Source organism: Heloderma suspectum, chromosome 3 (genome assembly GCF_057233095.1).
Source record: "Heloderma suspectum isolate Gila_16-S chromosome 3, 16-S_ref, whole genome shotgun sequence".
NCBI lineage: Eukaryota > Metazoa > Chordata > Lepidosauria > Squamata > Helodermatidae > Heloderma > Heloderma suspectum.
In genome coordinates, this window is record NC_139460.1 from 30739232 (window position 1) to 30756404 (window position 17173).

Genomic DNA, 17173 nt, shown 5'->3' on the forward strand with positions numbered 1-17173 from the left:
CAAAGCTATGGTTTTCCCAGTAGTAATGTATGGCTGTGAGAGCTGGACTATAAGGAAGGCTGAGTGCCGAAGAATCGATGCTTTCGAACTGTGGTGCTGGAGAAGACTCTTACGAGTCCCCTGGACTGCAAGGAGGTCAAATCAGTCCATCCTAAAGGAAATCAACCCTGAGTGCTCATTGGAAGGACAGATACTGAAACTGAAGTTCAAATATTTTGGCCACCTAATGCGAAGAAAAAACTCTCTGGAAAAGACCGTGATGCTGGGAAAGACTGAAGGCAAAAGGAGAAGCGGACGGCAGAGGATGAGATGGCTAGATAGCATCACGGATGCAATGAATATGAACTTGAGCACGCTCCGGGAGAGAGCGCAGGACAGGAAGGCCTGGCGTGCTATGGTCCATGGGGTCACGAAGAGTCGGATACGACTGAATGACTGAACAACAAGTGTTTTGCTATCGCCACAGTTATGCCCATGAGTGAAGTGCTTGTAATTTCTTCTGTTGATGTGAATGCTCTCTCTCTGATTCCATCTAGCAGTGCCCACATACTTTCATATGTACCATTATAATCATATGGGCTAGAAACTTTCTGTTTTAAAAACGAAACTGAAATTTTTGGGATGATGACTTGCACAAGCTATGCCTTGATACTTTTTTTGCTGCGCTTGTGCAAAATCAGTTATACTTACCTGAATAAATTGTATAAGGAATAGGTGTACAATTTAGAAATTATTAATGTTTTGACAGTGCCATTTTTGCATGAGAAGATCCATCCTATGTAAGGGATCTTTACTTTTACTGTTAATCCATTTGGTTTCTTCAGTGCTTGGAAAAGAGATTTAACACCGATTAGGTGATAAAAGCTTGTTAGATTTATTGCATAGTGTGTAATTTTGCACCGCAGATCTAAATAATAATACAAATTGAAAATGTCCTCCCTAAAACATGATCTCAACTTTACTCAGGCATTGGATTCAAAATTCAGGGAGGTTATTCCATTTCATTTCTTATTATTTCCAAACATCATGCTCTTCAATTTGGAAATGTAGCCATCAAATAAAACATACTTTGACAAATGGAAATAGGCTCCAGTACTTCTTATTGCAAAGGCATGCAAGCTTGGTGGATTGTAAAGGTTTCGGGAACAGAAAGGGAGCGAGAGAAATTAGATAGAATGATTATCCAGCAGGGGGGATGTTGCAAGTTTCTTAAATACAAACAGAGCACATTCTCGGCACAGAAAAAAACCCAAATTGAAAAATAATTTGGTGGAAAAAAAGTGATCGGAGATGTGTGTCTTTATCAAAGCTTCTCATAGCATATTCTGGGAGTTTCTAGATCATTCTTCCCCAACCTGGCATCCTCTAGATGTGTTGGGCTGCAACTTCCAGCTGGAAGTTAATAGTCTACCACATCTGAAGAGCACCAGATTGGGGAAGGTTGTTCTAGGGAAATGTTGACAGTCTTTCGGGGAGCTACAGGGTCCTAGTGTATTGCCCAAACCCGACCCACACATGATCATAGGAACATAGGAAGCTGCCTTACATGGAGTCAGACCATTGTCCTTCTAGCTCAGTATTGCCCATATTGACTGGCAGTGGCTGCCTAGGGTTTCAGACAAGGATCTTTCCCAGCCATATCTGGAGGCACCGGAGACAGAATCTGGGACCTTTTGCATGCAGAATATGTGCTCTTCCACTGAGCTACACAGCACAGTCTCAGATCAGTGCATATCGGTGGTCTGCTTACCCCCTTGTGTTGATTTTTGGTGCTGAAGGGTTTTCGGAACAGAGGAGGTGCTGTTGCTTTCAGTTCCTCTGGTAGTTTGCCAAGGGTAGTTTGCCAAGGGATCTCATGCAAGAGTAAATGCATTAGGAGAGGGAGCTCTCCAACCCTACCCCTTCTGTGGTCACATTTGTTGCCCTCTACTTAAAGAGGGCGACAGTCTGAAGAGGAGAGTCTCTGTGGAGGCTCTTCACATGAGCCATAACCCTGGTTTGTCAGCGTTCTTGCTCACATGGAGAGCCTCCACAGATACAGAAGTCTCTCCTCTTCAGACTGTCGCCCTCCGCAAGTACAGGGCGACAAAGAGACAACGGGGTTGGGGAGCAGCAGGGCTGGAATGCTCCCTCTCCTCATGTGTTTGCTCTCTTCTGATTCAGAACACCTGAATAGGGCTCATGTTGCAAACACATCTATGGTACTACCACTGCCCCCTCTAGCTGGCATATCTTACACAAGATATGGGATACAGGATGTATCCCATATCTTTGCTGACCCCACCATCTCTCTTGTCTAGCAACAAACACAGTCTCTATTGCCTTCTTCTCACTGAGAGGAAGAAAAGCTTGTAGGTGCACAAGATTTTTTTCTTACATTGAGCCAAGTGTGTTAGGTATACCAAACCTGCAAAACAAAAAAACAACACCCCACCATATCTTCTTGTCTTTGAGGCCAAGACAGCATCTGTTCTTGAAATTCGAGGAAGCCTGGTTGCATTTGGGCCTGATTTTGAAGCAAATCAGCCTGATCTGAACTACACCTCCTGGACTAATGTGTGGATTGGAATGCTTTGGATTTCACACTTTTCTGAATTTTTATGATGCTGTTCTCAGCTAACCCCCCACCCAATGCATATAAACATTCATATTTTAGGATAAAATGCATTTTAGAAATGGGTGCTTGAGAGTGAATACATTTACAAATGCATATCTTGTCATAAAATAATGTACAAAATATGTCTATAAATGGACATTTTAATTTAGATTTTTTTAAAAAATCTGGAAACAGGACAGAATTAATTTATGAATGAAAGGGTGTGAAACTGACAATGACTGGAAGTAGATGGATCCATTCTTCCCTTCTAGTTTAAACATTTGAATGTATTTTAGAAGAAATTTTATTCTGAGTACATCATATCCTATGCACTGGATTATTTAGAACGGTGCTGGACTATGATGGATCCCCCTTTCAGAGAGATTTTGAATATTTGCTATTACTGTGGGGAAATGTTTCTGGCTTGGATTAATTTAGTTTCTGCTTAATTTAATCTGATGTGTTAGCTTTTCAATGATCATCTCATCCCATACTCAAAAAAGCCAAGCTGTCATTTACTTCCATTCTTAGCATTCTCTTTTTATGACAATCCTGCAGCAACCCACATGCACCTTTTTTAAGCAAGTCTTTGAGGTGACATGAACAAGTAGCAGTTGAAATGTGATTCAGTTCCCAAGTGACTTTTCTGTTGGGAAATCTAAACCTCCCAGACACTTGTATTAAGTTGTCTTTATTTTCAGCTGTCACTGAATCTCTACACCATTTATTTGGGTTAAACAGCAACAGAAACTAAGTGATAAAAGATAACGTTCAAGATTGCGGGTTATTTTGCTAATTTGGTCTTATTTCACCTTTGATATTTGGCTGACGTACGCTTCTTACCAATACTAAGGGGTCATCATGTAATGTCAGAATTTGCTGTGAAATCCAGATTAACATAGAGATGGATATACTGAAAATCTAAATTCCGTGTTATTCATCTGGCTTTTGGAGAATTCAGTAGAGTTCGTATATAAACCAGAAACGGTAAGTTTGCTTCCATGAAGACTCATAAGTCTTATTTCCTGCTTTGAGGTGTCTTTTATTTATTTTTATTTTATGTTTTTGTCAAAAGAGAAAATTTATGTTCAGTTTCCACAAAACAAAGCTACTTGTTAGCTAGTAATGAGTTCACTTTCACAAGCTTTTCAGCCTAGATTTGGACAGAAATGATTCAGAATTTATAAAAGCAGCTGAGTAGATTGAAGACTTCTCATTTAGACCTATTTGCCAGATGGTGCTTATCACCAGAAATCAAGTTTTTACACTGTGTTATCATTCTTATGAATGTTCTCATTCTCTATTGAGCACATATAAATATGGTCCTATATACATTGGGACAGTATTAATAAATGGACTCTAAAGAAAAGTATTTTAAAGTGAAAGAGTTTTACTTCTGGCTTCTCCATGTTCCCAGTGTGGCATTCTGTTGAAGCAGGCATGAATCCAACCTGAAAATAAATGCCCGCCTCTGCTGGCTTAACAGTGATCACATCCACTAGATCATGGGTGCTCAACCTCTTTCACTGAAAGGGCCAAATTCAATTTCAGAGAAGGTCTCAGGGGCCGCGTTCCAGCAGGGAGCAGAGCCAAAATTAAAGGGGGTGGGCCAAAATACCAAAAGTACTGGCAAATTTTAGCCTAAAGCTCTTACTGCCAGTAACTAAGCCTTAGAAGAGGCATTTCAGTCTTTTAGAATTGGGGGGGGGGGGGCGGACTGGAGAAAAGCCAGGAAACCACCAAAAGCGGGAAAGGGGTGTCACCATCTGGGGAACCCAGGTGGGCCAGATTTGGCCCACAGGTGTTAGGTTCTGCACCCCTGCACTAGATGATAGGTCTTCAGCTGGCGAGTTGTGTTCCATGAGTGGGTCATGTCCTAATGTTAGGAGGGTCACCCCAGCAATCCCACCATTATTTTCTTTTGTTCTTGCTCAGGATTTTTTTTTAAAGAGGAGAAGGACTAGGAAGGGAGAGAAGGAGAAAGAGGGGCATATTAAGGCTAGGTTCCATGCTGAGAATAAAGATGGGTCAGCGGTTTGAAAAGGTTGAAGACTGCTGCACTAAATTATTATTGTCCAGCATTTTAATACATACCTGTATAAATATCTCATTTTTGCAATGTTTGCATGTACAAGAATATGTATTTAGTTAGTTCAGTGTTTAGCACACTCCTTTACAAGGGGATGGAGTGGGTAAGAACAGTTAAAGAAACAAAACAAAACATACAATTAAAACAAATGCCCAAACAAACACAACCCCCTGTTTAATCCCAGCTGTTGAATCCCAGCCCAAAGATGAAAGTTGTACAGCTCTTAACTGAGAGTATTTAGGCTTGTACTCTGACAAACCTCTAGGGGAAAGAAGTTCCACAGTTGTTGGCCATCTACTGAAAGTACCTCTTTACATGCCCCTGTTAATTCAGATGTTATGTGTGGATAGTAAGTCAAGAAAGTAGTTTTCAGTTAAACTTAACTGTGGTGAAACTATAAAGGAGAAGAGATCTCTGAACTGTGTAGAACTCATGGTACAGAGCAGAGGTGGGCCTCTAGAGAATTTGATCTGTAACTCCCATCAGCCCTAGCCAGTATAGCCGATGGTGAGAGATGCTCGGAGTTGTAGGCCAAAACTTCTGGTGAGCCACAAGTTGCCCACACCTAGTATATATGGTTTATAGGTCAAAAGGCAGCACAATGAATTATGCTTGGAAGACACTAGGAAATGGCCCCAGGTGGCCAAAAAACAGTAGAGAAAAGGTTAGAACACATAATAGCTTGCATTCTCCATTCCCCCCTCCCCCAAACTGAGACAAATATTTACTTGTTTTCCTCCTGTGAGAGATTTTGTTGGTGTGTTTGACAGTTAACGAAGAAAAGAGATATGAACAATATTAAAAAAGAAACAAACACGTGTGTCTTATTTCAGATATCATTACTCATCACTAAATTAATTTAAGATGTTCCAATTGTATAAAATTGAAGTCTAATATGTAGCATTAATAACTGCAGCCTCAACAGCCCTTTGGGTTGATCACTTTTATCCACCTTGTCCCCAGATGTAATCTTCCAGGAGTTGAGAAGCCTTGTTTCCTATTTTTATGAAAGCTGGACACAAATCATCAATCACAGAATGTATTTCATCTTGCTTGCCTTAGATAAGTTACACTCTTTACACAGTATAAGGATTTGTGAAGTATTCCTGTAATAAAGAGACAAATGAATGAGCAGCTTGGAAAAGTAATATGCTTGCAGATGAAAAATTGCCATTTCATAGACGGTGCCATGCTCTGCAGAAAGAATTTTTAATACCTAAATAAAAAGAAAGGCATTTGACCTTCTGTAAATGTGGGGACTGTTCACACATTACAAGAGGGCTCTGTGAAGCAGCCCTCAGTTTTCCCTGGGAACTGTTAGGCTGTGCAGGAATTCACCTGCAACATGGGTTTAGCTAAAGTGGGCATGGGACACAGCAACCATGCAAGCCCTGCCCCTAAACATCCCCCTCCCCGGTTGCATCAAAGACTTTCATATGTTGTGTGATACAAAGATCTTCGTATGAAGATCTGAATATCTGCATTCCACACATATCACAACTTGAATAAACCATAACAATATCTTAACATAATAATAACCACTGGAGCATTCTAAGGCCTCCTGTGAGGCCTTGGCAAGGCACTTTGCGGATAAAATTGATCGGATTAGGAATGTTATTCCATGCGCTGTGGATACAGTTAGTGAGCAAGAGGCGGTCTGTGGCAACCCGGTTTTGTGGAATCGGTTCCAGCTTCTTCCTTCTGAGGAAGTGGACAAGGTGCTTTCATTTGTAAGGCCGAACACCTGCTTACTTGATCCTTGCCCATCTTGGTTCATTATGGGCTGCAGAGAGAGATTGGGTGAGGGGATCAGGGCAGTGGTGAACGCCCCCCTTGAGGAGGGAGTGATGCCATCAGCCCTCAAGGAGGCAGTGATAAGACCGCTCTTAAAGAAGCCCTCCTTGGATCCCCAAGTTCTGAACAACTTTCGTCCAGTCTCGAATCTGCCATTTTGGTGCAAGGTGATTGAGCGGGTGGTGGCGATGCAGTTGAGGGCACACTTGGAAGAAGCCGATTATCTAGATCCATTTCAGTCGGGCTTAGGGATGTACGAATCCCTTACCTGGCTCCGCGAAGGCACATCCGCGGTGGGGGGGAGGCGCTCCATCCCTCCCCCCGGAATCCTCCCTGGCCGGCTGCACTCCGTGGCGGCTCCACCCACAGCCACAGTTCGGCTGCGGCTGGGCTGCTGCGGCCGCAAATGGCGGCCACCATAGCGGCCGCCATTTGCATCTTTGCAAGCAGCCATGATAGGCTACGTAAGTATTTACGTAGCCTATCAGGGCAAAGAGCAGGGATGCAAATGGTGGCCGCTATGCCATTTGTGCCCCTGCTCTTTGCCGTGATAGGCTACGTAAATATTTACGTAGCCTATCACAGTAAAGGCAGCCACGCAAATGGTGTAGTGGCCGCCATTTGCGTGGCTGCCTTTATCGTGATAGGCTATGTAAATACTTACGTAGCCGTTCATGGCAAAGAGCAGGGGCGCAAATGGCGTAGCGGCCGCCATTTGCATCCCTGCTCTTTGTTGTGATAGGCTACGTAAATACTTACATAGCCTATCACGGCTGCAAGTCACAAATGGTGGCCGCAGCAGCCTGGCCGCGGCCGGCTGGGAGACCAGCTGCCACTGCCGGAGCCACTGCCGCTGCATCCGCCCCAGGTAAGTTCCGTCGCGGGTGGATTTCGCGGGGGGGCGGGAGGCCATTCTGCCACGGATTCCAGATTCATTAGAATCCGGCCTCACTGGAATCCGTGGCGGAATTCTCTAATATCCCTAGTTGGGCTTCAGGCCTGGGCATGGGACAGAAATGGCCTTGGTCGCCTTGGTGGATGATATGAGGAGGGCTCTGGATAGGGGCAAATGCTTGTTCTCCTTGACCTCTCAGCAGCTTTTGATACCGTTGACCACGGTATCCTCCTGGACTGCCTAGAGGGGTTGGGCATTGGAGACACCGTATTGCGGTGGTTCCGGTCCTTCCTCTCTGTAGGTACCAGAGGGTAGCACTGGGAGAGGAGGTTTCAGACCCGTTGCCATTCATTTGTGGGGTGCCACAGGGTTCCATCCTCTCCCTGATGCTATTTAACATCTATGTGAAGCCGCTGGGGGCTATCATCAGGAGGTTTGGGGTGCGGTGTCATCAATATGCGGATGACACGCAGCTCTCCCTCTCGTTCAAATCTTCACCAAGGTTGGCCGTAGAATCCCTGTCCAAATGTCTAGAGACGGTGAGTGGCTGGATGGGGAGGAATAAGCTGAAGCTGAACCCTGACAAGACCAAGGTACTTTTGGTGGGAGACAAGAGGAGGTTAGGGGATGTTGACCTGGTGTTGAATGGAGTACAGCTACCCTTGAAAGACCATGTCCACAGCCTGGGGGTCATGTTAGACTCCCAGCTGTCCATGGAGGCTCAGGTGTCAGCTGTGAGCTGGACAGCGCTGTACCAACTCCATCTGATACAGCGGCTGCACCCCTACCTTCCCGACCATCTGTTCCCATCGGTAGTACATGCCCTGGTCTCCTCTCGTTTAGACTACTGTAATGCGCTCAATATGGGGTTACCCTTGAAGACAGTTCGGAAGCTGCAGCTGGTACAGAACGCAGCAGCTCGCCTGATTACAGGCAGCCATCGGGCCAAATTCAAGGTGTTGGTTTTGACCTTTAAAACCCTATGCGGTTCCAGCCCAGCCTATCTTAAGGAGCACCTCCAGCAACACCAGACAGGCCGCTTAACAAGTTCAGCCTTGGATGGCCTTTTCTCTGTCCCATCAGCCAGGACAGCTAGGCTGGTGAGGACGAGGGAGAGGGCCTTCTCTGTGGTGGCCCCCACTCTGTGGAACTTCTCCCTAGGGAACTCCGCCATGCCCCCTCTTTAATGAGCTTCCGCCACGCATTAAAAACATGGTTGTTCAGGCAGGCATTTGGGGTGGGTTACAGTATTTTTTATGATGTTTTTAATGTAGAATTTTATTGTTTTAACTGGCTGGGTGACCAGCTGGATGGGCAATTAATAAATTTAATAAAAAATAAATTAAAAAAACTAAAATGTCATTCCCCTTGCCCATTGTCCAGGAGCTCTCCTCTGAGAGTTCCCGTGTCATGGTTAGAGTTTCCCTGTGTTATGTATCCTGGGGTGCAGGGGGTGGTACTGGGGGTTAGTTATTGCTTTTGAAACTTGGGCGCTCCTGTAGAGTCGGGAGTAGCAGCAGTGGGAGGAGCTTCTGCTAAGTTCTTCACTTCTGTGTGTGCTGAATAAAGGACAGGTGTGTTTGAGGCCTGCTGGGTCTTTCAGTTATTCCCACTACCTATACAACATTTTTTGGCGATGAAGGTGGTATTATGAGAGCTATACAGACAGCAAGGACTGTGAATCCAATTAATACAGCTAACTAGTAAGCAGTCAACTAGGTCCACTTAAGAACTTGAGCAACTCCTGTGGGAAAAAAATTAATTAAAATGGCTGCTCTTGGACGTATTGAAGAGTTTGATGTGAGTCAACCTGCTTCCTGGGATTCTTATGCAGAACAGCTTTCATTTTATCTTGAAGCAAATAGATTGCTAATCCTGAACAAAAGCAAGCTGTGCTCTTAACTGTTTTATGGCCACAGACTTTTTACATAATAAGATCCTGCCTCACCCAAAATTAAGACATTTGACGAACTTTTAGGATTACTGAAGACACATTTCACCAAATCCTTCAGATACTGTGCAGAGATTTAAATTTCACAAATGAATGCAGCAACCTGGAGAGGGCATTGCTGCTTATATTGCAGAACTGTGTCATCTTTCTCAACACTGCAACTTTGGGAATTTTCTGGAGGATATGTTAAGGGATCGCCTTGTCTGTGGGGTTTATCATGAAGCACTACAATGATGCCTCCTGTCCGAGCCAAACTTGACATTTGCAGTGGCTCAAGAAAAGGCATTAGCCAGTGAGACTGCATCACTATATGTCACAGAACTCAAAGAGAGATGCAGAGGATGTAAATGCCATCCGGAACAAGCAGGCTGAGAATGCTGGGCAGCAAGGTCAACAGAACAGAGGAAATGCATCCTCTGTAAAATCTGCAGATAGGCCATAGCATACCTTCTGCTCAGGTTGTGGGAGGCCACATCAGCGCTCTCTGTGCAGATTCAAGGATGCTGAGTGCAGGTTTTGCAAGAAGAAGGGCCACCTTGAGCAAGTTTGCCATTCAAAATCTGTCAGCACAAGGCCAAGGAACTATAACAAAGAGTCACTCTACCTAGCGTCCAGTGAGGTTGATTGTCCACAGGGTGATGAAACTCAACAGCTGTATCACATTCAGAAGGTCTGTGGCAAGGAACCTCATGATTCTGTGTTGTATGCAACAGTATTAATCAATGGCCAGAGGTGCAAAATGGAAGTAGATTCAGCATCAGCACCATAATTAACAGGGACACCTTTAAGGGCATATTCTCTGCGACCCTTGCTCCAAGGTTGCCAAGTCCATAGAATAGTCATAGAATAGTAGGGTTGGAAGGGGCCTACAAGGCCCCTTCTGCATGATTACAATGCAAAGAAGGTTGTTGTTGTTGGATGCTGCACTGTAGATGTACAGTATGGCTCCTTCCAAGGAAAGCTTCCACTTCTAATTTTGGAGGGGCAGTAAAAAATCCTCTTGGGGAGAAACTGGTTCTCATCAATAGGAATCAGCGTTCAAGGAATTCACGCCCTTACTACAGGGTGGCTTGCAGCAATTGTTAATAAATTTCCAAGGGCATTTTCTGAAGAATTGGGAAAGCCAGTGTCCTTCTATCTATCTGGATCCATCCATTGCACCAATCTGCATGAAAGCCAGGAATGTGCCTTTTGCATTGCGGGAAAAAAATGAAGAAGAGCTTGAGCATCTCATAAAGCAAGGTGTGCTAGAACCAGTTACACAGACCCAGTGGGCTATGCCCGTATTAAAATCTAATGGGAGGGTGAGAATGTGTGGGGATTACAAGTGCACTGTGAATAAAGCACTTAAGCAGCATCCATATCCAGTACCTGCTGTCAATCAATTCCTTGCTGTTCTTGGTAGAGGGAAGGTCTTTGCAAAACTTGATCTGGCCCAAGCATATCAACAGTTGGTCGTTGTCTTCAGTAATCCTAAAAGTTCATCAAATGACTTAGTTTTGGGTGAGGCTATAGCAGATGCCCAAATGATAATCACTCATCAAGGGGCATTCCAAATAAAGTGTCTGCAGTTTGGAATTTCTGTGACCCATGGACTGTTCCAACAATTCATGGAAACCCTACTTTCTGGAATTCCAGGTGTACTTTTATTTTAAAGATGCCCTGCTCATGGGATCAACAGAGGAAGAACCTGCTGAATGATTTCAAGAAGTTCTACATTATTTTAACACATCTGGCATTCATGTAAAAAAGGAGAAATGTGAAATTGGAACCTCCAGCCTAACGTTTTTGGGCTACCGCATTGATGCTTCTGCCATTCACCCCACTGACGAAAAAATACGTGCAATTCATGATGCACCTGCTACAAAAACAAAGCAGGAACTTCAAGCCTTTTGGAGTCTTCTCAATTTCTACCATGTGTTTTTTCCACAAAAGGCTACCATTGCTGAGTCACTGTATCACTTGCTGGGAAAAGGAGTTCCACAGAAGTGGACCAGCCAGCGTGAGAATGCTTTCCAGTATGTCAAACACTTGTTGAGTTCAAATTCTGTGCTTGTACATTATGATGAAAAGAAGTCAGTAATCCTTACTACTGATGCTTCTTCTTACGGGATTGGTGCTGCGCTAAGCCACAAATTCCCAGATTGAACAGAGGAAGCAATTGCTTATTATTCAAGGACTATGTCATCCACTGAAAGAAACTTTGCACGAATTGACAGAGAAGCCCTGGCTGTTATTGCAGGAGTCAAAAAGTTCCACAGCTATCTCCATGGCCATACTTTTGAAATGCACACAGATCACAAGCCTCTTTTAGGAATCTTCTCTCCTGATAAGCCTACTCCCTGCATACTATCACCACGCATGCAGCACTGGAGCATTCTGTATAAATGATTATACATTTGTCTACAAATCAGGAAAGGCAATAGCTAATGCCGATGGATTGAGTCGGGTACCACTTCAAATTCCAGATTTTGTTGTACCTCCTCTACTGGAAGTCTTGATGCTAGAAGCCCTTCCTGACCCACCTCTTCAGGCTGATCAGATTGCTATTTTGACTGCTCAAGATCCTGTACTGGCTCGTGTTTTAAACTGGGTATGGCGGGGATGGCTGGATGAAGAACTTCCAGAGGAATTCAAGCCATTCAAATGCCGTCAGCATGAGACTTCCTCCCACAAGGGATGTCTGCTATGGGGAAACCGTATTGTTATTCCAGGTAAGGATCATCAAACCATCTTGACCAGGCTGAATGTAGTTCATCCAGGGATCGTTTGTATGAAAGTGTTGGCCAGAAGCTATGTCTGGTGGCCAGGTATTGACTCAGATATTGAAAACAACTGTAAATGAGTGCAGTACTTGTCAAACCCCTAGGCACAATCCACCAAAGGCACCCATTTTTCCATGGGAAGTGACTGAGAAGCCTTGGTCAAGAATCCATATTGATTTTGCAGGACCATTTCAAGGGAAAAAAACTTTCTGGTTGTGGTAGATTCTTAACTCAAAGTGGCTTGAAGTAGTCTTAGTACCATCACAAACAGCCACTGCAACAATCACAGCACTGCGCCACTTATTTGCAACTCATGGGTTGCCTGATACTATAGTATCAGACAATGGAACTACATTTACATCTGCTGAATTTAAAACATTTGTGGACAAGAACCTCATTCGGGCTGTCACCATTGCACCTTGTCATCGAGCAAATGGCCAACCTGAACGAATGGTGCAGACAACAAAAGATGCTCTGAAACGCATTGCGGGAGGAGACTGGCCAACACGCCCTGCCAGGTTTCTTCTTGCTCAGCATGTACTCCTTGTGCAACAACAGGAGTCAGTCATGCAGAATTACTTATGGGGTGGTGTCTAAAAACTTGCCTTGACCGTCTCCACACAGATTTAGCTGAAGACTTAGAAAGCAAAGAGGAGCAAGCTGCTTTCTCAGCTCCTATTCTCCATTTGTTTGCCCTAGAAGATCAGGAACTATGATGCTGGTATGCTTTCGAACTGTGGTGCTGGAGAAGACTCTTACAAGTTCCCTGGACTGCAAGGAGGTCCAATCAGTCCATCCTAAAGGAAATCAACCCTGACTGCTCATTGGAAGGACAGATACTGAAGCTGAAGCTCAAATATTTTGGCCACCTAATGCAAAGAGAAAACTCCTTGGAAAAGACCCTGATGCTGGGAAAGACTGAAGGCAAAAGGAGAAGGGGTCAGCACAGGATGAGATGGCTAGATAGCATCACCAATGCAATGAATATGAACTTGAGCACTCTCCGGGAGACAGCGGAGGACAGGAAGGCCTGGCGTGCTATGGTCCATGGGGTCACGAAGAGTCGGACACGACTTAACGACTGAACAGCAACATGATGCTGGACTGAGATGGGTTCCTTCCTCTATCACTGAGGTCACCAGACCTGTGTCATCCAAGATCCAGTGTGCTGATGGGTCAGTGTGGCATCGCCATGTTGACCAGCTGAGAAGGCATTCTGGCCAGAGTGGATTGACATCAGCAGAGGTTGCTGCTGAAGATCTATCTCGAAATGATGTGTTTCCCTCACCACCGGTTGAAGCGCCAGAACCACTAAGTGATGGGAGCAATACTCCTTCCTTACCTGTGGCAGTTACTGAAAGAAAGTCATCTGAGCAATCTACACCTACTATTCAAGTGCAGAGACTGTGCTGTGAAAGAGTACCTCCTCATCGGTTGGAAGATTATGATAGCTAAAGGGGGAGGAATGCTATGCATCGGGGGCGGGGGGTTACCATGGGTTAGTTATTGTTTTGAACCTTGGCAGCTCCTGTGAAGTTGGAGGTAGCAGCAGTGGGTGGAGCTTCTGCTGAGTTCTTCACTTCTGTGTGTGCTGAATAAAGGACAGGTGTGTTTGAGGCCTGCTGAGTCTTGCAGTCATTCCCAATACGTATACAACACCCTGGCTACCTTAGGGGGTAATTGATGCAGTGGGGCAGGAGCACAATTTCAGTGGGATCACAGCTCCTCCCTCCGTTGTGCATACATCTGTAAATTAACAAACTTAAATTAAAATTAATTAATTATTTAATTAATTTATAGAATTAATTAATTTATAGAAAATTAATTTATAGAAAATTATAGTAAATTAATTTATAGAAAATAAAACATCACCCAACAGATTTCATGCATGCGTCATCTGTAACTGCACAGGCACTGTGTTCCTGACCGGCTCTTAGGCCAGTCTCTGTCTTTTAATATTTTAATCTTCTTGTGCAGCTGAATTTGATTATCTGCACTTCCTCTTCTTTTGCTTGATTATTCCCGTTCCACATCCTGTGGGTCAGGAACTGCCGCTACTTCATCCGTGTCATCCTGCTCTCCCGGTGGATTCTCTGCAGGTATTAGGTTTTAGGGCCTTTAGAAGAGGGTTTACTTCCTTTAGAGTTCCTGCTATATATGTTCTATTTGCATTGTACATAATTTACTTGATTGTATCCAATCCCCATTTTGCAAACTTGCTCTATATAAGGGTGGAATGCTCTTCTTTTCTGTAAAGTTTCAGGACACAGGTCCTGAAGGATTTGTATTTGAGACCCTTCATATTCCAGCTTTCCCCTTGCAGCCTCCAAGATGATGATTTTTTGTGGGTCTCTCCCGAGATGTGCTATTATGTCCCATGGCCTTGCTCTGGGTGGAGGTTTTGCATAGAGGGCCCTCTGTTCCTGATCAGTTTCCATATTAACTAGGTCCAGTTCAGGGAACAATTGCATAAACCATTTAGTTGAGAATGCACTCATGTTTCCCTCCTCCATATTCTCCCTAAGCCCTCTAATATGAAGGTTTGGCTTCTGACTCCTGTTCTCCAAGGACTCTAGCTGGTCCTGGAGATCTGCATTAGACTGGATCAGTCTTGCCAATGTTCTTCAGTGTTTCAAGCCAAGATGTAAGGCTTTGCTAGCGGTGTTTGAAATGGGTGACAATTTTTCTCCTACTTCAGTTACCTTGGCCTTTAAGGGCTGGATGGTCTCAGCCCATTCTTCCCCTATTTGCTTCAGTTGGAACTCAGCCATCCCGTCAGTTGTTTCCCTCAGGGCCTTTGGCGTGCTTTTCCCCATTATCCGCTGGTTGTTTCTTCAAGGCCTTGTTTTTGGCTTCAAAAAAGGCAGTAAGCTGACCTTCTTTGTTGTGTTGTGTCATGCCAAGTCCCCTGCTGTGTAATTAATTCAGTAGTTGTTCCACGTGTGTTTGTTTAGGTTGTTTATTGCAGTTGGTCGGAGCTCCCACTCAGAACGCCATCTTAGTTTGATGATGCCCCTCCTCCTTTGGTTCAAATTTTGAAGGTGTCCTAGGCCATGGCAAAACACTATATGGACATAGGAGCATTCAGAAGATCAGTTCATCACTCCACAATCTCTTCATAACTAAAGTTTTGGTACCTTCAGCACATAACAGATACTCATGCATACACACCAAGTCTTAAATTCTGTGCCGCAAGTGACATTTTCAAAGCACATAAAAGATGCTTTGGTTTGTGATGAGCCACCATTATTTTATGTTCAGGCCAATATTGGATGAAAATACACCACTGTCTTATTTTTAACAATAAAGGTCAAGATCATGGCATGAATTTAGAGATTTAAACATGGATGTGTGTGTACGTTTTTATAATGAGGATTATTTACCTCATTATAAATGAGGACTTCATTTATAAATTATAAATGAGGACTTCAGGACTTTGGAAGGTTCAGTGTAATGAGCGTTAGAAACCTACATTTTTGCCAAAAAGAAAACTGAGCTGTTTAAAACATTAAAAATTACCGGGTTATCACAAGCCCTTGGGTTCCTCTAAAACAGCTCTTTAAAGCAGCTACTTTCAGCCATTTTTTGGCCATATTCCTAAATGGTTATTTTAGTCCTGGAAGAGGAAAAATTGAAGCATTTTATAACTTAAGGTGCAATCCTATGCATATTTAGACAGAAAAAGGTCCTTCAACTCCCTGCATTAGTTGGCTGGGGAATGCTGGGCATGCTGTAGGACTTGTTGATTGCGCCCTTAGCTTTTTTCTCCTCATTTCAATGTAAGCAAAGTTACAGAGAAGTTCTGTGAAGTTATAAACCCATTTCTCTTGTGTGCACATTTTTCCAGTGGGCATATATCGAGCGCCATGAAGAAGGCAGATGTGTTGAAATGGTTGAACACAAGAGACTACTTTTGAGAATTACTTTCTGTACATGGGCTGACAGCCGTGACTGCTGTGAACTTGAATGTGATGAAAGGGTGTGTAAGATAAGAGATTGTAGACGTGTCAAGTACATTTTGTATAAGATGGAAGAAGAAGAAGAAGAAAAAGAAAAGATTTACGCTGTGGGCTGTTCTTGTTCTTCTCTTTTTAAAGGAGATAATGTGTGTGTGTGTGTGTGTGTGTGTGTGTGTTTCCATGTCTTCACTTGTCAGTTTTGTCATCATATTTATATCCTCCAATCTTGCTGAACCTCTTCTGCGTGAGGCACAGAAGTGAAGGCTTTGGCCTGTACTTTACACAGCTTTGTATTTTGTTATAACACAGATAGGATTCCTTATAAAGCTTAAGACTACTATCCTAAGCACATTTACTTAAAAGTAGATGCCATTGAAATCAGTGTAAATTAGTTTTCAGCCAGGATGTTAACATCACAAAGGTTTTGAATCACAGGATGAAAGTATTCCGAAGTCCATATTAGTGTCAATTCATTCCTTAATAGAGCTGCACTGATTTTCCACCCACCCATTTTTTGATTGAAAGTAATGCTTTCAGAAGAGGTAAGAAACATTCCCCCCATAAAAAAAACCTTAAATATATGAATGTCCACCTTTTTTTGTTTAGGGTTTCTTTCTTTTTCCAAGAATAATATTAGCCAGTCAAGGATTATATAATGACTGTAATTAAATCACTGTGCTACATAGCCAGTCAGATTTGCCTGTTGGCTAACCTCTTTGTCAAGCCATTGCTTCCTAGCCGAGTCACATGGCTGATCCTAGCTAATCAGGGATCATGTAGCAAATGTGATAACATCACTGAGGGCAGTTGAAGCCTACTCCAAGCAATGCTTGAAAACCCATTGGGTAGGTGCACTTACATGTTTGCAAAAAATGCCCATTGTCAGTTGGTTAATTCTTGTACAATGTTTGATATGGTGCTTTGTGGTGCTTAGCACAATACTGATAGCAGTGGTATCTGTATTTTCCAGTATGTATTATCAATAGATTATTATTATTATTATTATTATTATTATTATTAAACAGCCAGCATCTACTATTGCTATGAGGTATTTAATAATTATTTAGTAATTAAAGTATTTAATTATATTATTTAATATTTATTATTTGTTTTATATTTATTAT

General features: G+C 43.3%; 1 protein-coding gene across 5 annotated transcripts in view; it reads left to right on the forward strand.

The window, feature by feature from the left end:
- Positions 1-17173, forward strand: part of DDX10 (DEAD-box helicase 10) — a 269050-nt gene that overhangs the window by 212922 nt on the left and 38955 nt on the right. The window contains exon 17 of one of the 5 annotated variants that reach the window (XM_084842753.1): positions 10964-11107. The exons of the other annotated variants lie outside the window; for them this stretch is intronic. Within the exon in view, the coding sequence (XP_084698879.1) occupies positions 10964-11026 (63 nt within the window). The 3' untranslated portion in view covers positions 11027-11107. Of the gene's footprint in view, positions 1-10963; positions 11108-17173 lie in introns of those variants that run through there. 5 annotated transcript variants of the gene reach the window in all.